We start from the raw sequence: 27014 nt of genomic DNA, 5'->3' as shown, positions 1-27014 counted from the left end.
ACATGAGAGCTATGAAGAATGAATGCACTGCAGGTGAGAGAAGCAGTAGACATGTACTAAATGACAAGGCTGTTGGTAATGGGACCCTGTAGTCTGCTAGTTGGAGGTAGGAGGTTTATTGTTCAACTAAAAATGTTGTGCAGGGTTTTTTAAACTGTGAAATCAGCAGCATCTTCAAAAATGTCAAAAACAAAAACAATCTGTGGCCTGTAGGGAAAGCTAAAAGCTCAATTACATTGTTTAATTCAGGCTACTGTATCTAGAAAATGATTTATTTTCACCACGTACCTGTTTTCCATCCAGTGTATACAGACGCTTCACCACTCCGGAATCCAGCTTTATGGCATCAGTAATATCAGTGAGAACTTGCTCAAAAGAATGGGCGGTCTTCTTGTTCAGCAGAATCCGGACGGCCTTACGTGGCTTCACACCACTTCTGATAATTGTGACCAGCTTTGGCCTTATGAAGTCTTTGCCCTCTCTTCCCTCAGAGATGGTCGCCTTCGGGTTAGCAAGGGGCTGCACTGAGCGAGGGCTAGCTGTCGTCTTCACATTCACTGACCAATTGGGGTTTACATTCTTCGTGTATTCCAGTTTTTTGAAAGGCTCGATAGAACCACATACATAACTTTCACCTGAAAGAAAAACCCCTGTTACTTCAGTATATAACAAAAACATGTTGTACAAAAACAATGTGTGCAGTAAAAATATGAATTTATAAAAAAAAAATAATATTTATTATTGGTGTTATGTCAGAGACTGAAAGCCTTAGTTTACCTTGAATGTCTCAGGAACACTGGCCCTGATTCATAGCCGGACGCTCTGAAAGAGCGCTCGCTCTGAATCAGGGCCGGCCTTTTTTTTCGTTTTTGAACGGCCTCCTGGCCGCTCGCATAGCATCATACCCACAGCTATATCGAGCAGCCAGGAAGTTGGTCGCGATGGTCAAGACCATCGCGCCCATCGGGCTTGCGACGAGACCCTTGTGGTAGGGTCTCGTTGCCGAAAGCTCTAACAGAGCCGAAATCTCTCCCACTGATATCACTCGTGATGTCAGTGGGGCCCCCCTCAAACGGAGGCGTTCACATGAGAACGCCTCCGTTTGGGCAGCCACCACCCGGCCCGCCACGAGTGCCCGTCGCTATCCGGGTCTCGCGCATGCGCACGACGGAGCCGGCTCCGTCGTGCGCATGCGTACTGGCCCACCATCGACCCGGTTTTACTGCTGCTTTATTTATACAGAAGCCTGCAACAAATCCAAAGTCACTGATTTGTGTGAGTTTATAATCTGCACTGTTCACAGCAGTATAAATTACTGCATCCATCGATGGTCTCCATTGATGGTGCCATTGGTGTTTTACACTAATAGCAGGAACCTTTGAAGGCAATCAGTGAAGCTGCAATGAAGGAGTCAGAGGTGTGACTCAACAGGTGGCGGGCCGATCAGGGATGTGGGTGGGGCATTATGGGACACAGGAAGCAGGGTTAAGCTTAATTTTCCCTGCGCTTTGGAGTGTGCAGACGATTTGCCGTTGAGTGCTGAGAACTATTGGATCTCCATCAACGATAGACAAAACATTGGTGGCAAACCATTGATGGTTGCTAATTATCGATGGCCACTGGCCATCCCTATACTCCCCTCCAAACACCTGTTCATTGCTGGTGCACACTGCACCCATCCCCCTCTGCTCTGCAGACATGACAGACTGCACCCCACTTCTGCTCTGTGGAAATTACAAAACAGAAAACAAATATGCCCGTACTCTGTTTTACCCATATTGTGCATGGTACCAGCTGCGTGGCAGAATTAATGCCAAATGTATAAGACCTTTAAGATTGGCGCTAGCAATAATAATCGTATACTGCAAATCTGTGTGTATCTAACTAATAGAAGCATGGGGATTGTATTCATATTTTGATCAAAGCATTTAAGCTTGCAGCTGGCCATCAAGGGGCCCTAGTTCTCTGCAAGTCCCTACACTAGCATATATACCCAACACTATTAAACTGCAGCTAAATGCACTCAGATAGTGGTAGCACTGGGCAAAATTTGGAAACAAAACAGAAAATAAATATGCCTGCGCTCAGTTTTACATGGTACCAGCTGCATGGCAGTATTCGCTATTGATGCCATACATAGGCACCGGGAGAGAGGTGCCAGGGTAAAGTTTGCGGTGTTTGATATGCATATATGTTTTTCATCTTTTAATTTTTTTTCTTGTTTTATACCTACAGAATATTTGCAGTGGTGTGTGTAGTACAGAGAATAGCAGGGTGCACACACTGCGCTCAATCCTATTAGGTCTGAGTAGGGTCCTGCAAGTTGTTCTCACTGCAAGTTGTTCTCACTGCAAACTCACATTGCATGATGGTCTCTGTAGTCCAGAGTTCAGTGCACTGTAGCAATATACCCGTAAGCCTTTGCCAGAATACAACTCCTGGCAGCTCGCAGGTAACTGTCCTCTTCCGGTGCTGGTTGGATAAACTGTCTATATAGGGATGCACCTTTGGCTGCATGTGTTCCTGAAGCTGCACGGTAGCAACTTGTTAGTGTTGTGTCCACGCTTTTACTGGGGTGCCGGGGATTCGGTGATAATGACTTGTAGCCACACCCATTATCGTGGGAGGGTGTGGCCTACAGCGCAGTTCGTATAGCAGGCAGTGCAGCTGCTTGCCAGGCAGTCATCATGAATGTGACCTGGTCGGCAGCTACACGCAGACAGGGCACACTGCAGTCAGACTCAGCACTGTGACTCTAGTGGACTACTGGGTAATAAATCCCAGTAGTCACTGCAGAGGGGTCAGAGGAGCATGTGCTGAGCTCTGATTGGAGGAGCCCATCACATGCTCCCCTGAGGCTGACTGCTACTGTGAAGTGTGCACTAGGTGACTACTGCTTTGCTGGCTGCCTGAGGCTGCTGTGGTTTCTGGGGAGTACGGTATGTGTGCACCGTAGTGTGGCATAATGTGTGAGCACTACAAGTTGCATAATGTGTGGGCACTATAGGTGGCAATGTGTGGGCGCTGCAGGTGGCATAATGTGTGGGTGCTACAGTGTGGCATAAAGTGTGGGCGCTACTGTGTGGGCGCTATAGTGTGGCATAATGTGTGGGCCCTACAACTGGCATAATGTGTGGGCACTACAGGTTGCATAATGTGTGGATACTACAGTGTGAAATAATGTGGTGGGCACTACAGTGTGGAATAAGGTGGGGGGCACTACAGTTTGGTATAATGTGGGGGCACTACAGTGTGGCATAATATGAGGGAACTATAGTGTGGTATAATGTGGGGGCAATACAGTGTGGTGTAATGTGGGGGCACTATAGTGTGCTATAATGTGTCGGGCAGTATAGTGTGTTATAATGTGTAGTGTGGTATAATGTGTGGGGCAATATATTGTGTGGCATAATGTGGGTGCACTTCAATGTGTTATAATGTAGATGAATTACACTATGGCATATGTGGGGTACTACAGTGTGGCATAATGTTAGTACATGTGTAGTGGTCTCATTTACCCACAACTGGCCAGCATTGCAAGAGTTACTGGGTGGCTACCACGGTATGCGTTTATGACGCCGGCGGTTGCTATGCCGACCGCCGGCATCTCCACTACAGAATCCCAGCGACGGTTAATTAACCTACACCGGAAGACCGGCGCCCGGCATCTCGATCGAAGGGATGCCGGGCGCGGAGTGTGGACAACCACGCGGGGGGGTTAGGTTTAGGGTTCCGGGGGGGCTTAGGGTTAGGCCCCCCTGGAGGTTAGGGTTAGGCTAGGGGGACTTAGGTTTAGATGGCAGGGAAAGGGAGGGTTATGTTTAGGCACTTAGAGGGGGGACTAGGGTTAGGCACAGGGAGGGGAGGGAGGTTAGGGTTAGGCACCCTAAAGGAGGGTTAGGGGGTAGATTAGGTTAGATAATACTTACCTTTCAGACGATCGGGATTTCCTTCCACGTTGGCCTGGCGCTGCCGGGATTTGAACCATGTGGCCGGTGGCGTAACATATGTATTCCGGCTACCACTACCTCTCTGACTCCTCCATACTTACTACTACCTATCTGCACTACGCCCCTGACCCCTTCTTACCAAGCACTGGGGGAGACGTAAGAAGCGCCGAAGTGGTATGAGCGCGCGTTATTTGCGTTGATACCGCTTCTCCTCGATGTATGATCGGGGGTCTGGGCGGTAAATGACAGTGGCGCTATATGGGGGTGCCGCCTATTACTCTATAGATTTTTCCTTTTACACTATTGGGAAAGGTAATTGAGGACGGCACCGGGCGCACATTACATACTTAGCCTTATGGAGTGCCAGCCGCAATTGCTGTGTATATATATATATATATGTATATGTGTTTTATAGTATTGCATTTTAAGTATATAAAATGGTCATAAATTATAACAATACTTTTTTCCATTACAGATGGCCACACCCCCTCCAGTGACTGGCCACACCCCTTTGTGGGACTCTATTATTGCGTTCCCCTGTGGGCCCTTCATGCTCCAGTCCGCCACTGGTTGTGTCTGAGAGTGAGGAGAATGGGGGGTAGATGTACTAAGCCTTGGAGAGAGATAAAGTGGAGAGAGATAAACCAATCAGCTCCTGACTGCCTCTCCAAGGTTTAGTACATCTCCCCCTGAGAAAGAGCAATGTTGTCCGCCAAATCAACAAAAGCAAAGTAGGTGGTGTGGTGGGTATATCCAGCTGCTCCTGAGGGGGAGACATTCAGTGATTTAGGGCCACCAAAATGAAATTATATCTTGAACCCCCCACCTAAAAGCGTTGTGGTGCCCCTGATGCCACACATGTATAAAAAACAGCAAGACTTTGCTATCAGCGCTAACAATAATACACTTCAAATCTGTGTATATCTAGCAAATAAATCTGAGATCTGCGGGAGATTACTGATACTGGGCCTGATTCGATTGCAATAGTGATTACGCACACAGTCTCACTGCGAAGATATGCTAATGATTGCAATCACAATGCCATATGCAGCCTAACGTAAGGACGCCCACCTTACCTTACACACATCCATAATGCTTAGCAAGACTGCAAAACCATCGGTAACATTGAGTACCATCGCAGCCTCACGCACACTTACACAAGCTCTGACCTTACTCAGGAATTGCTAACCTCATTGCCCGCAGTGAAAGCCCAAGCTGCATATGGCAACACGCCCATGTAACAGCACTCAAACGCACTGGCACGCCTGCGCCTAATCACGCCTGATAACCCCCCCGTCACCACCTCCAAACGGTACTTCCGATCAATCACTCTGTGATGGGTCTGCGTAGTCACTGCAATCGCAGTGGAGTCTTCACGCACTGCGATGCAGGCGCAGAACGCAACAATCGGCCAATTGCGTACGTAATCGCAGTTGTGATCGGTAGTAAATCAGGACCACTGTCGTAATGTCAATTAAAATATTGCAACACTGTCTGCAGTATAACTTTAAACATCATTTACGATCACATTAAAGTTATAATGCCAAAACTTTTACAATGCTTTTAATTACAACAGTGTTGGCAATTCCCTTCGATATCATACTGTCGACATACTGACTGTCTACATCATGACAATGGAAAATCAGTATTTATACCACTGTACACCTCTTTTCTGTAATCTGCCTGAAAAAGAGAGATAAAACTGTGGATCTACAGCTTCCCACCATGGTCTACGGGACTCCAGGATTGTAATAAAATTAATGTTCATGAATTATATTGCTGTCGTTATGATTTTATAGTTGTTTGCACTTGCAGCACACTGTTGCACGGCTGTCTACTGCAGCTGCAGAGCGTTCCAGGCTCTGGACTCTCTCCAACCAGTTTCCCAACACATAATGATGGTCATAATGAGGATTTAGTGCCATTTTTACGCATTGCAGAGTCCAAAGCTTGCAAGATACTAATGTTTTGCCTTTCACATCTTAGGTCAGTGGAAAAATTTCAAATCCATCTGCATTCAGAGTTGAATTAATAATACTCAAATACATTTGATTCATTGGAACATGAACTGTACATCTCTAGTTAGAAATACTTGAGTTATGCTGATGAATGGACATTTGGGTCTCTCCCCAATGGAGAAGATTTATCAAAGCTTGGAGAGTGATAAGGTACTAACCAATCAGCTTCTGTCAGTTTACTGGCTATTCCCTGGTGGCTGCCTGCTGACTCCCAGCTAGCGATGGTGGGGCAGCCGAGCAGAAGTTGGAGGTGCAGTTTGTGTGACTTCCTTTTTCAGTTTTGGGCTGCGCTGCAGCCCCAGCTTCAGAACCACCACTGAATACAATAGTGTATGACTTTAAAAACTATACTGGGGGAACATTAGGTGGCGTTGTATCTTATCTGTTTACGTTGTTGTCTCTCTTTGTTGTGATAGAGCAAACTTTCCTAGAATTTTTTTGTTAATGCGCCATGTTATGCAGTTATTACATGTACTGTCACAGTAAAGTTTATCTTTGCAACATGTGTGTCTACCTGTTATAGTATCACCAGCCCAGCCCAGTGCTGGTTGCAGCTATTGAGAGGGTAACCACACCCAGGGTCGTCTCCAGGTGGAGTAGCACCCTGTGTCGTCATTGTTTGTCACCCTCACCCCCAGCATGCGGTGCAGCCGTGCGTACCCAAAAAGGGGGCATGGCCTAATTATCATAGACCATGCCTCCTAGATAACACCATTTTGGGGGGGTGCCCATATGGCACGCCTCCCATTTTACATTCCGCTGGGGGTGAGCACAGCACGCCTTCAGCAGCTGAGCTGTCCCCAGCGGTCTCCCCGCAATGAATAGATGCCACACACATGCATTCATTTAGCTTCTCTGGCACCGCTGCTTTCTGCTGAGTGTCCCCAACCTCGACCACTTGTGGGATACTTTGGACCGTGGGTGGAACAGCGAGACAGCGCCTGAAAAACGGGACTGTCCCGCTGAAATCGGGATGGTTGGGAGGTCTACTCCTCTATGGGGTGGCACCCCTGTTCAGCCGCTTTCTTCAAACAGCCCTAAAGCCGGCCCTGACCACACCCTTATTAGCTGTAAATCATCCTGACTGTGATTAGTAGTGTTGGTCTAGTAATGACATGTGCTGATGATCAACATCATAATTACTTATTTTACACTAGGGCTTGAATATCTACAACAGACATCAACCCTAGCAGGCTGTCAAATTATAGCCTAATCAGACAATAATACACAAAACACTGAATAAGAATGGTGTTCAAGTGAAGACACCATGAAAGAAGCCACTGCAGTCTACACCATACATGCCGACAATCAGCCCCCTCCTTCCGGAAGGGAGCTGATTGTCGGCAAACAGCGGGGGCGTGTCCGGCCAGATGTTACACGTTGGGGGCGGAGCCGAGCGATTACGTCATCGTGGCCCGCCCCTCTCTTCACAATGCCGTTATTTTCGGCACTGTGAAGCAGGGGGCGGGGCCACGATGATGCGACTCAGTGCGAATCGCGTCACCGCCCCCCCGCTGTGGGGATTTCTAGTGGATTCTGGGGGGAGGTCGGGAGAGTTGGGGAATGTCGGGAGGCTTGCCTGCCTTTCCAGGGGGGCCGGGAGAGGCACCCGAAAATCGAGAGGCTCCCGGCCAAATCGGGAGGGTAGGCAAGCCTGTTTTGCTGCATGTGTGAAGTACGCTAAAGAGCATCTGGAAGTTCCACAGCGCTACTGGCTAACTGTTCTCTGGGCAGATGAAACAAAACATGAGTTATTTGGGAGGAACACACAACTCTGTGGGCCTTTATGTAAGAGCCTGTGAGAAGCAGACATGACAGCGAGTCTGCCCCTGGTAAAAATTCAAAATGCAATACCAACCTGGTTTTGACTTTCAAAATATTAATAGTATAAAATTACGGGTAGTCGTGCCTGTGCCTAAATGTCAGAGGCTATTACCAAAGCCCCAATGTGTGGGGGGAAAAAAAACCCCCAGCACACCAGCATCAAATCCTCATCCCAAATGTAAAGTATTGTGGAGGGAACATCTTGGTTTGGGGACGCTTTGCTGCCTGAGGGTCTGGGTTGCTGCTTGCTCTAATTGACGGAAAAATTAATTCCAAAGTATATCAAGACATTTTAGAGGACGAATGTATGGCTAGCTGTCCGCCAAATGGAGCTCAATAGAAGTTGAGTGATGCAACAGGACAACAACCCAAAACACAGAAGAAAATCAACAACTAAATGGCTTCAATGGAAGAAAATTAAGAGGAATGATCCAAACTTCATCCTGACCATTGTGCAGGTCTTGTGAGCAGCAACAGCAAATGTTTGGTTGAGGTTCAGGCAGTTATGAAGACATTAAAATGTGTAATTGTTTGTATGTTATTACTTAGCAGTGACGGATTTACCTGCAACACCCCATCCCCCCAGTAACACTCACCACTTTCAGGGACTACCTAGCTTCCCTTGGAAGCACTCCATCACATGTTGGACAGGCAGTCCAAGGGACAGGTCTTTTCTCCCCCCTGTGACTGCCAGTCTGGACTGCTTCCCATGGGAAACCTCTCCACTGCTATCACGGCAGTCCTACCAAGCTTCTAGGGGCTGCAGCATAGATATTTCAGTGATTTTTTCATAACTGTCTCACCGACTAAATGTTTATCATTGCTGTCTGTCGCTGCCATGTAAAAAATGTAATATTGCCCCTGGGTATCTTAATACCGAAATGGGTAACGGTACTAAAGACAAAAACTGAAACAATGGCATTTTGCTCTGGTCAGTGTGTTGTACAAGTTATATGATGACATAGTAATAGCATAGTCATTTTATTGGCGCAGGTATATGAACAACGGTATAGGTAATGACAAGTACAGAAACAATAGGTTTGGGATTTATTATAGTGCTAAATACACTAAATTGGGGGATATGGATTTGTACAATCCTACATAGATCCATTATACTCCAGTATGTTGTGAGATAATATAAGGCAAGCTAAGGATGATGTTAAATAGATGGCCGGCGGTACCATTAGGAAGCTTTAGGCCACTGAGACCCACAAGAATGATGTCTCTGAAGTAGACATCCTTCATCTACATGCAGCAGTTGTGGGCCTTACCAGACGCGGTCTCTACTTTCCCCCGGGTGCCAGTCTGTAGCTCACATAAGAAGTACCGCCACCCCTCCCCCAGACAACACGAGGAGCTGCTGCTGAATGGAGCCTGGTAATGGGTGTGTGTGTGTGTGTGTGCGTGCGTGCAGTGTGTATGTGTAAAATATGTATGTGTAAAATAATTGTCTGGGATCCTTAGGAAAGGGCCCTGAAAAGCGTATACATATATTAGAGATGTTCGGTTCAGCTTTACTCGGATTTACTCGGATATGTTTGGTTCTCATAAATGGCATCATATTGGCTGCCCAGCCAATAAGATAAATCCGAACTTGCACTAATTTGGCGATAAGAACCTAATAATACAGAACCCGCACTTCTAAAACATACATTATGTATGTATATATATATATATATATATATATATATATATATATATATATATATATATATATTAGTATATATTATTGGGTTTGTGCAATATATACTATTGACTATCTGCACTTTATTTAAACATCATGGTGCTGAGACTTTATGACCTGTATTTTTAATTTAGCATATGACTAAATAGTTTTATTTCATTGCTCTTTTATTTTTTATCAATTTGAACTAGATTGACACTTTTAAAGGATTAATTCATATGTGTATACTATTCTGTGCGTTTTTATGTGTTTATCTATGTTAGTACGTCCTTATGAATTTGGAATAAATTGCTTTTATTTTCATATATTTATTGCACCTTGCACTTTTATTATTAGAGACGCCTGTCGCTGTATCTTTCACTATTTCCATATATATATATATATATATATATATATATATATATATATATATATATAAAAAGTGGATCTGTTGTCCTGCTATACAGTATGTTCTAATTTGATTTGTCTTGAGAGAGGTCCATGCTGGACCGAAACATTGCCCTAATATGTAGATATGTAAGCAGTAAAAAGCACTTGACTGTTGCTGCAGCTGTGGTGAGTGCCCCCTTTTTCGATATTGTATATTTTTGGACTCCCTGTGGGATTGCCGGCTGGGTGCACCCCGAATTCATGAGACATGTGAAGATGTGAGTGCAGATTCCTCCTGTCATTTATGTAACAACTATACAGTATATGCAGTATATAGGCGTCATACTATTTATCATATTTTGAATTTTGTATCTTTTTGTCTACTTCTTTTAAATACTTGTTTTAATAAATATCAATACATTTTAATTTGGTTATAGGTTACTTCCACAGAGCCGGCCCTAGGCATAGGCATTATAAGCAAATGCCTAGGGGCGACTCTGCATGCTAGGGGCATTCCAGGGCTGAGAGCTCTGCGGGTCTGCAGCTGCCTCTGCCTGTCTGTCCTCCTCCCCCCGCCGCCTCCGCCTGCCGCTAGCTAGCTACTGCTCCCAGACCCAGTCCCACCTACCCAGAGCCGGGCCCGCCGGGCGTCGGCACAGTTACTCACTTGACTTTTTCCCCCAGGCTCAGCGCGCAACCGCGATCGGAGCTCTCCAATCGGGCAGCGCAGCGGATGGCTAGGCCGGTCATGTGACCGGGATCCGCATCCGCCCGGCCCTCAGTCTACAGGAGCTAAGATGGCCACGGAGAAACAGTGAAAGGGTATGTCACTATGTTGTAATGTTATAGGGGAGTGTTAGTGCAGTAATAAAGGTATGTAGTGTGAAAGGCACGGTACTGATGCTGTGTGAGGAGATAGTGAGTGTAGTGATGCAGTGTGGGGAATTGGTATAGTGCTGTGTGGGGAGTGGTAGTGTGAGGATGTAGTGTGGGGAGGCAGTGTAGTGATGTAGTGTGGGGAGACAGTGAGTGTAGTTTTGTAATGTGATGTAATGCAGTGTGGGGAGGTAGTATAGTGATGTAGTATGGGAAGGCAGTGAGTGTATTGATGTTATGTGATGCAGTGTGAGGAAGTATTATAGTGATGTAGTATGGGGAGCAGTAGTGCAGTTATGTATTGTGATGATGTAGTGGTGGAAGACATTGTAGTGATGTAGTGTGGGGAGGTATTACGTGATATAGTGTAGTGATGCAGTATGTGGAGGTAGTGTAGTCATGTAGTACAGTGATGTAGTGTACTGTAGAGATGTAGTGTAAGGAAGTGGTAGTGTAATTATGTAGCATGGGGAGGTAGTGTAGTCATGTAGTATAGAGGTGTAGTGTAGTGATAGGCAGAGATAGTGCAGTTATGTAGAGTCAGGTTGTAGTGTAGTGATGTAGTTTGGGGAGGTAGTGCAGTGATATAGTGTGGGTATGTAGTGTGGGGAAGTATCATTGTCATATACAGCAGTGTAGGGAGGTAGAATAGTGATATAGTATAGGGATGTAGTGGAGTGATTTACTGCAGGGATGTAGTGAGGGGAGGTTGCGTAGTGATATATTGGGCAGCAATGTAGTGCAGTGATATAGTGTGGAGAGGTAGTGTAGTAATATAGTATATAGAGTATATGGAAGGTATTGCAGAGATGTAGTGTGGAGAGGTAGTGCAGTGATATAGTGTGCGGAGGTAGCGGAGTGATATAGTATATAGAGTATATGGAAGGTAGTGCAGTGATATAGTGTGGAGAGGTAGTGTAGTGATATAGTATATAGAGTATATGGAAGGTATTGCAGAGATGTAGTGTGGAGAGGTAGTGCAGTGATATAGTGTGGGATGTAGTGGAGTGATATAGTATATAGAGTATATGGAAGGTAGTGCAGAGATATAGGGGTCTAGTGACTAAGCAGTGTTATGAGCCAAAGTGAAAAGTGATAAGTCTGTGATAAGGTGCCAGCCAATCAGCTTCCAACTGTCATCTCACAGGCTGTGTTTGAAAAATGACAGTTGGGAGCTGATTGGCTGGCACCTTATCACTTTTCACTCTGTCTCCTAACACTGCTTAGTAACTAGACCCCATAGTGTGGTAATGATAGTGTGGAGATGTAGTACAGTGATATGAGGGAATGTAGTGTGGGGAGGTTGCGTAGTGATATAGCGCAGGGATGTAGTGCAGTGATATAGTGTGGGGAGGTAGCGTAGTGACATAGTATATAGAGTAAATGGAAGGTAGTGCAGAGATGTAGTGTGGAGAAGTAGTACAGTGATATAATAGTGTGGGGAGGTAGTGTTGCTGATTAGGCCTCCTGCGGCAGCACACAATAGGCCCTTCCTAAATTTCAGCTCCAGGCCCATGTGGACCTTAATGTGTCACTGGTGTACCTGTGTCCTTGTCTGTGCGGGCATGTGGTTACCTGTATGTGCACCAGTCTGTGGCTGTTTTGTTAATCCTTTGTATTGTATTTTGGGGACATATTGCCAGATTTATATTAGGGATTCCAGTAAGAGAACATTGTTTCATCTACACCAGACATGTCAAACTCGTGGGCCGCATGCGGCTCCTATTGCATATTTTTGTGGCCCGCTTTAGCTATACTAGTGAAAGTGCAATGAGTTCCGGCTGCTGCCGGACTGGAGGAGGGGACCATACAGGGATGTATAAGGGGGAATAACACAGCTTTTTATTTTCCTGCGGCGCACACACACTCTTAGATCTTGAATATTTGGCCCGGTTGGGATTTTGAGTTTGACATGCCTGATCTACACCTTTCTGTTCACTACTACCCCTTCTAACCAAACCGTTCTCCACTAGCCTCTACCTTAATCCCTTCCGGTACCCCATTTCATACAATTCATTTGTCCCTCCCCGTATCCGCCCCTGCTCCTACTGATTCTGCTCCTTCTCCTAGTTGCCAGCAATCCTGCCACAACCCCCCAATCCAATTATGGATGTCATATTGTCTAGTATGTACCCGGCATAAAATTGGTGGTGGGATTATCTACTAGGGGGCACCAGCCAAAATTTTGCCTAGGGCACCAAAGTGGATAGGGCCGGCTCTGACTTGCTATGAGAAAACTGTTAAATATTATTAGATCATTTTGGTTATCCAATTATTGTGACCTGTTAATCTATTGGAACAGGCTTAACTAATGCTGTACAACACTTATACAACCTTCTCACCCTTTTGGAGACACTATGCAGCTTTGGGCCAGCAGCGGGTGTTTGTAGCAGGAACTCATGTCATTTTCCATAATAATAATAAGCAATCTTGGATTGGCCTATATACTAACTAGGCCTTTCTGAGTTAGTCATGGGCATTGTGACATCATGAGTGACATCATAAAACATGTTATCGAATTAGCTGGTTAACTTTGATAGGCAAGAAAGAGACAGATTTACTTCCGCACTGGGTTAGTATTCAAATTGGGTAATTATGTTAGCACCAATAATTAATTAATAGAGACCCTAGAGACCAAGGGCCCCATTTAACAACGATCCTAAATACAAGCTGCATATTTAGTTTAGTATCACAGTGATACAAAAGAATATGTCGCTGGTATTTATCATTACTTACCCCTCCGCATACCTCTCAACTGTCCCGATTTCAGCGGGACAGTCCCGTTTTAGAGGCACAGTCCCGCTGTCCCACCCGCGGGCCGCAGTGTCTCACGGGCGGGGGAAAGTTGGGGAGGACCCACCAACACTGGATGACGTGCACAGATACACAGTGCCGACTCTTGAAGAGGCTAGGAGCCTGTCCAGCAGCTCCCGGAGCACAGGGCAAGCCCCCAGCATGATGAAAACGGGGGAGTGGCATTTCCTGCAAGGTCACGCCCCCTGGTCATAGGCCACGCCCTCTACTTTAGGGCGCGCGCAACTGTCCCTCCTGGCCAGGCTTAAATGTTGGGAGGTATGCCTCCGGCAAGGTCCTGTGACGTCCTCCTCATCAGTGGACTCCTCCGTTCAGCTGCTGGCAACCTGTCACTGCCAGCGACGGGCTACGCTGTCATGCGCTACAATCAGCCTGTGCATGTACATGACTGATGTACTCGGCGGGGATCCGGCAGTGCCTGGCAGGCTATGCTGAAGCTGGAAGGGCTGATGCAGGGTCCCCATTGCTGGCAACTTTGACAGGGAACTAGTGGAAAATATAAAAACATACCTCGCATTATTCTTAACAGCTATATTGGGACATATTAGGGCCATCAGCCCAGTACTGATTTACCCCACTCTGGAATTTAGAACAGCCCATTGAATTCTACTAAAGCTACTTGTTTGTATATAGTCAACAACAGTAGATGTACTGTATACTTCTACCCTGTTACCAGCATTACTAGATAAACTATAATCCAATCTATTAGCAGTTAGCAGCCCAACTCTGTGCTACAGGTACTGGCGGAATTACCAGTTACTCATTCTTCTTAGCATATACTGGGGCCGGCGCATCAAAAGCCTTTTCTTCTAACCCCTTCACAGATGGTTAAATAAAAAATTACTGTAATGCCGCACATCCACTAGCAAATGAGGCAACGTCAGAACGATTACGACATTGTAATCGTACCGTCGTTCCCCATCCGCTGCAGTGCGTACACTGAACGATTAGTTGTTCTGTGTAGGCATCCTCCCTCATCCCAGAACATGGCCAATCTGTCGTTATCGGACAGATGATTAATGTCGGAAACAACCAAGGGAGCGCGCATCGCTGGTCGTTTCCGACATTTTAGTGCCCGATTCATGCACGATTAATGAACGACTGAGCGATAACTATGTCGTTATCATTCAGTCGTCCATTAATATCGGCTAGTGGATGTGCGCCTTAACTCTTTTTAAAAATAGCATATACAAAAGTCTAAATTTATCACTGACAATAAAGATCTAGCCCTATTTTGCTATTCCATTGATGCTAATTCCATAGACATTGCTGAACTATACAACACAAACCCCAGAGCTCGGTATTTGTAGCAGAGCAGAGCCATCAGTAATACTGAGCGGTTAGCCATACAGCAGCTGTGCACAGAAACAGAGATGAATTTTGAAGATAGCATTGGTTCCCACAAGCCATACTTACCTACTTTTAGGATCTGCTCCCGGGGAAATGCCCAGGGAGCAGACAAAGGTGGCCACTTTGGGGGGCGGGGCCGGATTCCTATATCATTAGGCCCCGAAATACCACATAATTTAGCCTCGTTCCCTCCATTCAGAGCCGCGGTTCACTGCAATTATTCCCGGCGATCATATACCCGTCCTGCCCACTTCATTAGGAAGTAGGCAGGAGATGTGCATACTCTTACGGGGGTGCGTAGAGATCCTCGAAAATTCAGGAGCCTCCCAACACTTCCAGGAGAGTAGATAAGTATGCCGCAAGCATGCTCTGAAAACTTTGTTTCCGGAGTTTGCTGAATACTATGCCCTTTACTTAAAAGTATTTCCGCAGGTGTAATGGGCCCATTAGTGATCATGATTGTGCCCCTAAGATTCCTCCCTTGCGTTACCTCACTGTCTGTCACTTCTATGTGATAACTCTGCTCTGACTAGAATCTTTCTCTCAAATTAGTTCACTATCTGTTGATTCTCTGGGGTAAATTTACTAAAGTGAGAGTTTTTAGAAGTGGAGATGTTGCCCATAGCAACCAATCAAATTCTAGCTATTATCTTCTAGAATGTGCTAGTTAAATGTTAAGTAGAACATGATTGGTTGCTATGGGCAACATTTCCACTTCTAAAAACTCTCACTTTAGTAAATATACCCCTCTGTGTCTGACTCACTTGTATTACTATGAATGTCTTATGTTACCTTACTGTATATCACTTCTTTTGAACGGACTATATGCTCTTTATAGTCCCTTCCATTAACCTCTCTCATCACCCTTTTAGACTCTCCATCTCATTCTCTCATCTCTACCTTGAGCCTATTGTGGGAAGGCAGAATCACAAGCTACTCTGCGCCTCCCCAGAATGGGTGTTGTTAGCGCTAACTCCAGTCACATGAGTATGAAATAGGAAAAGCTCATGCTAGTTTAGTGGTTTCCAAACTCAGTTCTCAAGGCGGGATGTAGTCAGGATGCCGAAGGTCGAAATGCCGACCGCCAGAATTCCGACACTGAAAGCCCGGCATGGGACTAGAGATAGGCGTCTAAATACCGACGCCTATCATTAGCACTCCCGGGGGGACTTAGGGTTAAGCACCACCCCGGAGCGTTAGTTTTAGGCTAGGGGAAGGACGTGTTAGGTTTAGGCATCTGGGGGGAGGTTTATACTAAAGCACAGGTGGCTTAATTTGTACCTCAGTCAATTTGATTATACCATCTATGCACAAGCAAACTTGTAGCCCCATACGCATGAGAGCTACTGTAGATCGGGGGAAGGCAAAGCCATGTAGAGCAAAGCAAACACTTTTATTTCGAGTACCAACATATGTTACTAAAATCTCAAAGTACACATATTCAGGCCACAAAATTGCAGCCTACTCTAAATGGGGTCCTTTATAATTAACCTTACACAACACGTTACATAGCATGTAGTTTTATGGTGCTTCTTTACGGAATTTCATAGCCATGCAGAAAATCATTTTCCAGTTATTTAAACACAAAGTACAGCTGCAAGCTAATTTTTACTGGTCTCATTTAGCAAAAGAATGCAAACGAACTAAAGATCATTTCTAGTTTGCTGCACAATCTCTGCATTATGCAGTACACAGGGTGAAAACTGGCACAGATAAGCTTTACAGTTCATGGATCAAAATGTTAAGGGCAAATTACATAGATTATTGTGGATTTGCGGACTGCTAAACGATTGTGGTACAATCTAATATTTAATCTCTAGACTTTTTTTGTACTTATATACTAACCAACAGTAAATTTGCTGATTATAATAATAAATCACATTTTTAGTTGTCAGTAAGAAAAATAGAGATCAGGGATATGCAGTCAGGTGCATAAATATTGGGACATTGACAGAATTTTCATATTTTGGCCTCTATTCACCACTACAATGGCTTTGAAATGAAACAAACAAGATGTGCTTTAACTGCAGACTTTCAAATTTAATTTGAGGGTAATTACATCCAAATCAGGTGAACGGTGTAGGAATTACAACGGTTTCTATATGTGCCTCCCACTTTTTAAGGGGCCAAAAGTAATGGGACAAACTAAACAATCCTAAATCTAACTTTCACTTTTTAATACTTTGTTGCAAATCCTTTGCAGGCAATTACAGCCTGAAGTCTGGAACGCATAGACATCACCAGACGCTGGGTTTCATCCCTTGTGATGCTCTGCCAGGCCTCTACTGCAAATGTCTTCAGTTCCTGCTTGTTCTTGGGGCATTTTCCCTTCAGTTTTGTCTTCATCAAGTGAAATGCATTCTCAATCGGATTCAGGTCATGGGATTGACTTGGGCATTGCATAACATTCCAATTTTTAGCCTTAAAAAACTCTTTGGTTGCTTGTGCAGTATGCTTCGGGTCATTATCCATCTGCACTGTGAAGCGCTGTCCAATGAGTTCTGAAACATTTGACTGAATATGAGCATATAATATTGCCGAAACACTTCAGAATTTCTTTCTGCTGCTTTTGTCAGCAGTCACATCATCAATAAATACAAGGGAACCAGTTCCATTGGCAGCCATACATGCCCACCCCATGACACTACCACCACCATGCTTCACTGATGAGGTGGTATGTTTTGGATCATGAGCAGTTCCTTTCCTTCTCCATACTCCTTCTCTTCCTATCACTCTGGTACAAGTTGATCTTTGTCTCATCTGTCCATAGGATGTTGTTCCAGAACTGTAATGGCTTTTTTAGATGTTGTTTGGCAAACTCTAATCTGGTCTTCCTGTTTTTGAGGCTCATCAATGGTTTACATCTTGAGGAGAACCCTCTATATTCACTCTTGTGAAGTCTTCTCTTGATTGTTGACTTTGACACATATACACCTACCTCCTGGAGAGTGTTCTTGATTTGGCCAACTGTTGTGAAGGGGGTTTTCTTCACCAGGGAAATAATTCTTCTATCATCCACCACAGTTGTTTTCCGTGGTCTTCCAGGTCTTTTGGTGTTGCTGAGCTCTCCGGTGCATTCTTTCTTTTTAAGAATGTTCCAAACAGTTGATTTGGCCACACCTAATGTTTTTGATATCTCTCTGATCTGTTTGTTTTGATTTTTCAGCCTAATGATGGCTTGCTTCACTGATAGTGACAGCTCTTTGGATCTCATATTGAGAGTGGACAGCAACTGATTCCAAATGCAAATGTCACACCTAGAATCAACTCCAGACCTTTTACCTGCTTAATTGATAATGAAATAACGAGGGAATAGCCCACACCTGTCCATGAAATAGCTTTTGAGTTGATAGTCCCATTACTTTTGGCCCCTTAAAAAGTGGGAGGCACATATAGAAACCGTTGTAATTCCTACACCATTCACCTGATTTGGATGTAATTACCCTCAAATTAAATCTAAAAGTCTGCATCTTGCATCTAAAGCACATCTTGTTTGTTTCATTTCAAAGCCATTGTGGTGGTGAATAGAACCCAAAATATGAAAATTCTGTTACTGTCCCAATATTTATGCACCTGACTGTATATTACAATTTGTGAGAATAGTACATTTCACATTAAATTCACCAATTTTATTGAGTGTGTAATGAAATATGGGAGGTTTAGAAGAATGTGTAAGGGTATTATTGTAGGGAGCAGGAGTACAGTACAATGTGTGAGGTTTAGAAGAATGTGTAGGGGTATTATTGTAGGGAGAAGGAGTACAGTATAATGTGTGAGGTTTAGATTAATGTGTAAGGGTTTTATTGTAGGGTACATGAGTACAGTACAATGTGTGAGGAAGAATGTGCAGGGATATTATTGTAGGGTGCATAAGTACAGTACAATGTGTGAGGAAGAATGTGCAGGGATATTATTGTAGGGTGCATAAGTACAGTACAATGTGTGAGGAAGAATGTGCAGGGATATTATTGTAGGGTGCATAAGTACAGTACAATGTGTGAGGAAGAATGTGCAGGGATATTATTGTAGGGGGCAGGAGTGCAGTACAATGTGTGAGGAAGAATGTGCAGGGATATTATTGTAGGGTGCATAAGTACAATACAATGTGTGAGGAAGAATGTGCAGGGATATTATTGTAGGGTGCATAAGTACAGTACAATGTGTGAGGAAGAATGTGCAGGGATATTATTGTAGGGTACATGAGTACAGTACAATGTGTGAGGAAGAATGTGCAGGGATATTATTGTAGGGTACATGAGTACAGTACAATGTGTGAGGAAGAATGTGCAGGGATATTATTGTAGGGTGCATAAGTACAGTACAATGTGTGAGGAAGAATGTGCAGGGATATTATTGTAGGATGCATAAGTACAGTACAATGTGTGAGGAAGAATGTGCAGGGATATTATTGTAGGGGGCAGGAGTGCAGTACAATGTGTGAGGAAGAATGTGCAGGGATATTATTGTAGGGTACATGAGTACAGTACAATGTGTGAGGAAGAATGTGCAGGGATATTATTGTAGGGTGCATAAGTACAGTACAATGTGTGAGGAAGAATGTGCAGGGATATTATTGTAGGGTGCATAAGTACAGTACAATGTGTGAGGAAGAATGTGCAGGGATATTATTGTAGGGTACATGAGTACAGTACAATGTGTGAGGAAGAATGTGCAGGGATATTATTGTAGTGTGCATAAGTACAGTACAATGTGTAAGGAAGAATGTGCAGGGATATTATTGTAGGGGGCAGGAGTGCAGTACAATGTGTTTGTGTTCAACTCTACATGAGTCCCTGAAACTAACACATTTTGATACTTTTTTTAGCCGTAATTTGCACTTTTTGAAATGAAACTTCTTTGGTAGCTGTAATCTGAAACCAGCAATATTATGGAAAACGGTAACAGATGTACAGTTCTACATAAACAACTAGCAGTGGAATCTCCAGGAAATGTTGCAGGTGTCTTCCCTGAACACCAGTGTAAATGTTACTGACACAGTTACCCTAAGGCCCTGATTCAGACCCGTTCGCTGCCGCAGGCAGCTCGAAGGGTCACCCAAAGCTTGTGCGAGCGGGCTGGAGACCGTCGCGATTATCACGGCCATCGGGCTTGCGACGAGACCCTGGGGTAAGGTCTCGGCTGCCGCAAGCCCGAGTGGACTCCCTGCTCTAATAGAGCAGGAAGTCCACTACTGACATCACAAGTGATATCAGTAGATCCTCCCACAAAAGCCAGGCATTCCTAAGGGAACGCCTGCGTTTGTGCAGCCACCCCCCCTACCCGCCTACAAAATGGGGCGAGCTGTCAATCACCAACGACAGCCGCCCCGTCTTGTAGCGAGCCCCGCAGCGACTGAAGCTCAGTCGCTCGTCGGGGCTTGCGCATGAGCACGCCAGACGAGGCGCATGCGCAGTGCCCAAACATCGAGCCATTTGCGAGTGGCTCTGAATCAGGCCCTAAATATAAAAAGCCCATAACTCTGATCACAGTGAGGGCTATCCCTCACACACAACAAGAGCACAACACTGACCTAGTAAAACTAAAACAACTTAAACACAAAGCCCATAACTCTGACCACAGTGGGAGTGAGTCTTCCTCCTAAATACTCCTCATTTAAATTAGCCTGACCTGTACCAAGGAAATCCAGCAGAGATAGCACATAATCTGCCTGGTGTTCCATGTGACTGAGACTTAAGGCCCCCATACATCAGAGATTGATTGCAGCAATCATGCAATTTGCAATCGATTGTGTATAAAAAGCTTTCCCTTTTTCATCAATAAATTTTTATTGAGTATAATACAAAATATTTAGGGGGGTACAGAAAAAAGGAAAAAGGGAAACATATATAAAATAAATTGTAAGGGGATGACAGTACACTCAAAGACATTGAACAGACACTGAAAACTGCAATTACCAGAATAGATATTGAAATTAAATTTTTTGGTCCACCTGTGGGATCTCATTTAAATCAAAAGGAGAGACACTTCGAGGAATTGGAGAGGAAAGGGGCAAGGGTGCAACCCCTCCATCTGTAACATAAAGATGCCAAGGATGCCATTTCACAGTAGGGGACGAAATAGCCATAGAGTGATCAACCTCCCTCATTTCCATCTCGAAATGGAATTGCATTTTAGTTATAACTTTGGCAAATGGAGGAGGGGAAGGGGACTTCCAATGCTGAGCTATAGTGGCTTTAGCAGATATCAGAATATGGCCCAAGACGTATCGGTCAGATTTGGGAACGGAAATTGGATACTGATGGAGAAGGGCGAGGGAGGGATCTAGAGTTAAAGTGAGACCTAGAACATTTTTAATAAGAGTGAATACTTCTTCCCAGAAGGGGCGCAATAAAGGACAATCCCAGAAGATATGGAAAATAGAGCCTTCAGAATGACAGAGACGCCAACAGAACTTTGAGACTGTGGGCCAGATTTTGTGTAATCTAGAAGGTGTGAAATATAATCTATTTAAGAGTTTTACATACATATCAATGTGATTCATACATTTAGACATGGAGAAGGTAGAGAGATAAATAGTCTCCCATTGGGAGAGGGTGAAAGTGCGTTGGAGATCTGTTTCCCACTGGAGTTGGGCAGGAGAATTAACTGTCAGAGCTATAGGAGAGAGTAGGGAATACCAGAAAGAAATAGCCCCACTAGAAGAGGGGCTATTAAATTTACTCAAAATTTGGTGTGGTGGAGTCTGGAATACAGTAGGGCCGGTGTTCATCAAAGCATACCAATGTGTAAGTTGGTGATAGTAGAACCAGGCAGGGGGTCCCAATGAATACTTAGTGCTAAGGTCTGAATACGAGAGAATAGAGGACGCGGAAAAAAGTCTGCTAAGGACACAATACCCAAAGTCATCCAGTAGGACATATTAAGGCTAGGTAAAACCTTGTTCAACGCCTGAAGACAAATATTTCTGGTGGGCAGGGTAAAATCAAAATGGACCAGGAGACTATGATCCCAAACTTTTAAAGTATCCAAGATTGTTTTAGGGAGTAGGGGGATTTGTGGGCGTAGTCTATGGGGTATCCATAAAAGGTCAGGGAGGGGAAATTGCCGAAGGAGAGCATGCTCTAAATCTACCCAAGGTTTAACAGAGGGGGGGAGAAACCAGTCGCATATTTGAGAGAGAAGGGCCGCTTCATGATATCTGGTCAGGTCAGGGAAATTGAGGCCTCCCTGAGGTTTAGGGCGAACCATACGACTATAAGCCATTCTATGTGCTTTACCTTTCCATACATAAGAAATCATCAAGCTGCGCATCTGTTGCAATAATTTACCTGGGATAGCATATGGAACAGCACAGAATAAATACATCAATTTTGGTAGTAGCATCATTTTGAACGCCGCTATACGGCCCAACCAGGAGATCTCGTGGCTCATCCAGACAGTAGCTAGAGAGGACAATTGCATCAAAAGGGGAACATAATTTTCATTAAAAACATCATTAATGGAGGATGGTATATTAATTCCCAGATATGATAAGGAAGACTTCTTCCAAATAAAAGGGAAACGACCCTTTAATGAACGTAGGGATTAAGGTGGTATATTAATGGGTAAAGCTTCAGATTTTGTGACATTCAATTTATAGTAGGAAGTTGCACTATAATTTTCTAAAATGCTATGAAGCAATGGCAACGAAATCTCTGGGTCGGTGACAAACAACAAAACATCATCTGCAAACAGACATAATTTATGAGAGGTGTCATAGATAGAGAGTCCTGGAAACTCAGATGACTGGCGGATTTTTTGAGCAAGGGGTTCTATGGCCAGCACATATATTAGTGGGGAAAGGGGGCACCCCTGTCTGGTGCCATTGGAAATTGAGAAGGGTAAGGAGAGAAACCCGTTACTAAAAACACGAGCAGAAGGATCAGAATAAAGGGCATTAATGGACCGAAGAATGTCGCCCTGGAAACCATATCTATATAAAACCTGACGCATATATTCCCAGTGGAGCCGGACGAACGCCTTCTCAGCGTCAAGAGATAAAAGGAGGCATTGTAATCTATTGAACAACACCCATTCAACCAAATCCAAAACCCTCCGGGTGTTATCGGGAGTCTGGCGTCCATGAACAAACCCCTCCTGATCGGGGTGTATCAGCTGGGGAAGTAATGGGTTTAAGCGGTTAGCTATCAGTTTAGTAAAAAATTTTTACATCCGTATTAAGGAGCGCAATGGGTCTATAATTTTTACTCTCAGAGGGATCTTTATCAGGTTTCGGAATGGTGACTACTTGTGCTTCTACCATTTCGGGTGGGAAAAATCCGGTATTTGAGGCTTCTGTAAACAAATTTAAAAGAATTGGGGAAAGGGCTTCAGTAAATACAGAATAGAAAGAGTTTGAAAAACCGTCAGGCCCGGGGGCTTTGCCCTTGGGTAATTTCTGAATTACTTCCTGAATTTCCTTCAAAGACCAAGGGGCATTCAGGGACGCCAGGCCATCCGCATCTACAGAAGGAAGAGATAAAATATCTAAAAATGGGATTTTGGTACCTACCGGTAAATCCTTTTCTCTGATTCCACAGGGGACACTGGAGGTGCTTATGCTGGGGTATAGGGGCGTGGATAGCTGGAGCCGGCACTTTAAATAATTTAGAAGTGTGAAGCTCCTCCCCCTCTATGCCCCATCAGCCCTCAGTTTAGAAAATGAAGACCGAGAGGAGACGGAGAACAAGCGGAGTGAAAGGGAGACAAGAACACTCAATAATCAAAACATACAACATACAGAACAACCGAACAGGCAGGGGAAGAGCGCTGAGATGGGCGTCCAGTGTCGCCTGTGGAATCAGAGAAAAGGATTTACTGGTAGGTACCAAAATCCCATTTTCTCTTTCATCCACTAGGGGACACTGGAGGTGCTTACGCTGGGGACGTCCCAAAGTTTTCCCCACGGGCGGGAGCGCTCTGCGGCACCTGCAGAACTAGGCGGCCAAAATGGGATGCCAAAATAGCCAACGTATCAAATTTGTAAAACTTGACAAACGTGTGAACTGAAGACCAAGTGGCCGCAAGGCACAATTGTGACGTGAAGGCTCCCCTACCGGCCGCCAATGACGCACCCACAGAATGTGTGGAATGAACCGAAATGGACGAAGGAGGCCGGCGGTCATCACTAACATAAGCCTGCTGAATAGTCAACCGGATCCAACGTGCCAAAGTCTGCTTAGACGCTGGCCAACCCCTCCGAACCGCATCATAGAGTACAAAAAAAAAAAATGACTCAGACTTACAGAGGGAAGCAGTCCTGTCAACATAGATGTGGAGAGCTCTAACCACATCCGAGGTAGAAGAACCACCAGAGTCCTCCACCAAAGACGGTACCACAATAGGCTGAAAAATATGAAAAACTGACAGTACCTTGGGAAACTGTCCAGAGTTCCTCCCTATCAGCATGAAACACAAGGTAAGGTGGCTTATAGGACAGAGCACTCAATTCTGAAACTCTACGAGCCAATGCAAGAGCCAGGAGGAGGACCGTCTTCCAAGACAAGTACCTAATATGAACCTCTTCCAAAGGTTCAAACATGGACGACTGAAGAAACAGAAACACCAAATTCAAGTCCCAGGGTGCTATCGGAGGTACAAAAGGAGGTTGCACACGCAAGACCCCCTGAAGAAACGTCTGCACCTCAGGAATGAGGGTCAATCTCCGTTGAAAGAAAATGGAAAGGGCAGAACCTGCATCTTTAAAGTTCCACGAAGGCCAGAATCCAGACCAGTCTGAAGAAAAAAAAAAAACAGAAACCGGGACAACCGAAAAGTCCTAGAGGGAAGATCCCGACTGGAACACCATGAGACATAAGAATGCCAGATGCGATGATAATGCGCAGCCGAAAATGGTTTCCTGGCACGTAGCATGGTGGAAATAACAGAGTCTGGGATTCCTCTGTGTCTTAGGATATCGGGTTCAAGAGCCACCCCGTTAAACGCAGTTGCGCTAGGTTGGAGTGTATGAAAAGACCCTGCTGTATCAGATCCGGGCGCAGAGGAAAGGGCCATGAATCGTCTGCCAATAGGGACCGAAGGTCCGAGAACCAACTTCTCAGAGGCCAGTTCGGAGCCACTAGAATGACAGACTGACTCATGTTTTAGCCTTTTTAGCAGTCGAGGAAGAAGTGGAATCAGAGCATCTACTGCCTCTGCCTGCGGATCTCGAGTTCTTGACACGTATACCGGGAGCTGACGATTCAATTGTGATGCCATGAGGTCCACCTGAGGACATCCCCATCGACGTATCAGCGCGTTGAATACATCTGGATGAAGCTTCCGTTCCCCGGCATGGATATCCTGGCGGTTTAGGTAATCCGCTTCCCAGTTGTCCACACCAGGGATGAATACCGTCGACAGGATTACTGACTGGCTCTCGGCCCACCGGAGGATCTAAGTTACTTCTCGCATGGCCATGCGACTCCGAGTCCCTCCTTGGCGGTTGATGTACGCGACGGCCATCGCGTTGTTGGACTGAACTCTTACCAGACGAGTCCTTAGAAACTCTGTTGCTTCTATCAGAGCAATGTAATCGCTCTGAGTTCCAACACATTTATTGGCCACTTTTGTTCTAGAGGGGACCATCGACCCTGAAAGTGATAATCGAGGACTACTGCTCCCCATCCTCGAAGGCTGGCATCCGTTGTTACGATGATCCAGTCCCACACTCCGAATCTTCGGCCCGCTAAAAGATTGTTGGATTGTGTCCAGAGAAGGACCACTCTGGTAACTGGGCTCAGACGGATCTGTCGATGTAGAAGCAGATGAGATGATAGTAGGTCCAGCTGAAACACCCTTGAGTGGAACAGCCCGAACTGTAGTGCCTCGAAAGCAGCTACCATCTTCCCCAGGAGACGCAGACAAAGAAGTATAGACCTTCTTTGGTCTGCGTACCAGCCAAACTAACAACCGGATATCCCGGGCTGTGTCTATTGGAAGAAAGATCCTCTGTGATGCCATATCTAAGATCATGCCCAGAAGCAGGAGCTTCTGGGAGGGATTGAGATTTGATTTCTTGAAGTTGATTATCCAACCGTGTTGGATTAGAGTCTATGTCAGTAAGGCATGACTTGTTAGAAGAGATACTGATTGCGCCTTGAGTAACAGGTCGTCCAAATAAGGGACTATGGGCCTGATTCAGAGCCGTTCGCTATTTGCGGTCGTTCGTTCAAAAACAAGGGGTGGCTATTCAAATGATCCGTTCGCAAATTGCAGTCTGTTCACACCTCTAAGTCTGAACGAGCGAGCAAAACATACGCTCGTTTATTTGTTAAAAACGCCCCCTGGCCGCTCGCACCATACGTCATGTCCGCTATTTATTAGATTAATCGAGTACATCGACCAGCGTATGAACTGCTCGCTATTCTTGTGGTTGGTTTTTTCTACCACAATCTTGCGAGCAGTTCTGGCTATAAAATAACCCAGTGACGTGGTCAATGACGCTGCTGTATTAATTATGCACACCCATAAAACGCCCGTTTTGACCTTTAAGCACGCCTGCGTTCGGATTTCCACTCCCCGTTTTCAAGCACCTTCCCCTGTTACCACCCACATACGCCTCATTCTGTCACTCAAAATAGCAGGCATTCGCTATATTGCGAGCACATGAATTTCGGCCGCACTGACTGGTTCGCGCATGCGTATAACGATCCGTACGCATGCGCAGATGTGCGAACATCGCTCGGAACGAGCGTACTGCCACTAGCGAGAGGCTCTGAATGAGGGCCTATGTTCACTCCTTATGACCGAAGGCCAGCAATCATGACTGACATGAGTTTGGTGAAGATACGGGGAGCTGAGGATAACCCGAACGGCAATGCCCGAAACTGATAATGATCTTTCAATATGGCGAAATACAGAAAAGGCTTGGTGTGGTTCCCAGATGGGAACATGGAGATAGGCATCCTTGATATCCATGGATAATAGGAACTCTCCTGGTCCCAAGCTCGCAATAACGGACAGCTGAGACTCCATTTTGAACCGATACATCTTCAGATACCGGTTCAATGACTTGAGGTTCAAGATGGGCCTCACCGATCCATCCTGTTTGGGTACTACAAATAGATTTGAGCAAAACCCCATACCTCGTTGATGTTCTGGAACCGGAACTAGCACAGATGATATTAC

General features: G+C 45.1%; 1 protein-coding gene across 3 annotated transcripts in view; it reads right to left on the bottom strand.

Moving 5' to 3' along the window:
- The window catches only part of DCLK1 (doublecortin like kinase 1), a 454917-nt gene that overhangs the window by 369691 nt on the left and 58212 nt on the right, over positions 1-27014 (bottom strand). For all 3 annotated transcript variants that reach the window (XM_088460208.1, XM_088460209.1, XM_088460210.1), the window contains exon 3: positions 289-635. In XM_088460208.1, the coding sequence (XP_088316334.1) occupies positions 289-635 (347 nt within the window). The remainder of the gene's footprint in view (positions 1-288; positions 636-27014) is intronic.

The sequence above is a fragment of the Taudactylus pleione genome, unplaced genomic scaffold, assembly GCF_031769625.1.
Source record: "Taudactylus pleione unplaced genomic scaffold, aTauple2 ptg000043l, whole genome shotgun sequence".
Taxonomy (NCBI): Eukaryota; Metazoa; Chordata; class Amphibia; order Anura; family Myobatrachidae; genus Taudactylus; species Taudactylus pleione.
The sequence above is the reverse complement of the archived record's forward strand: the minus strand, read 5'-3'. Positions and strand labels throughout refer to the sequence as shown.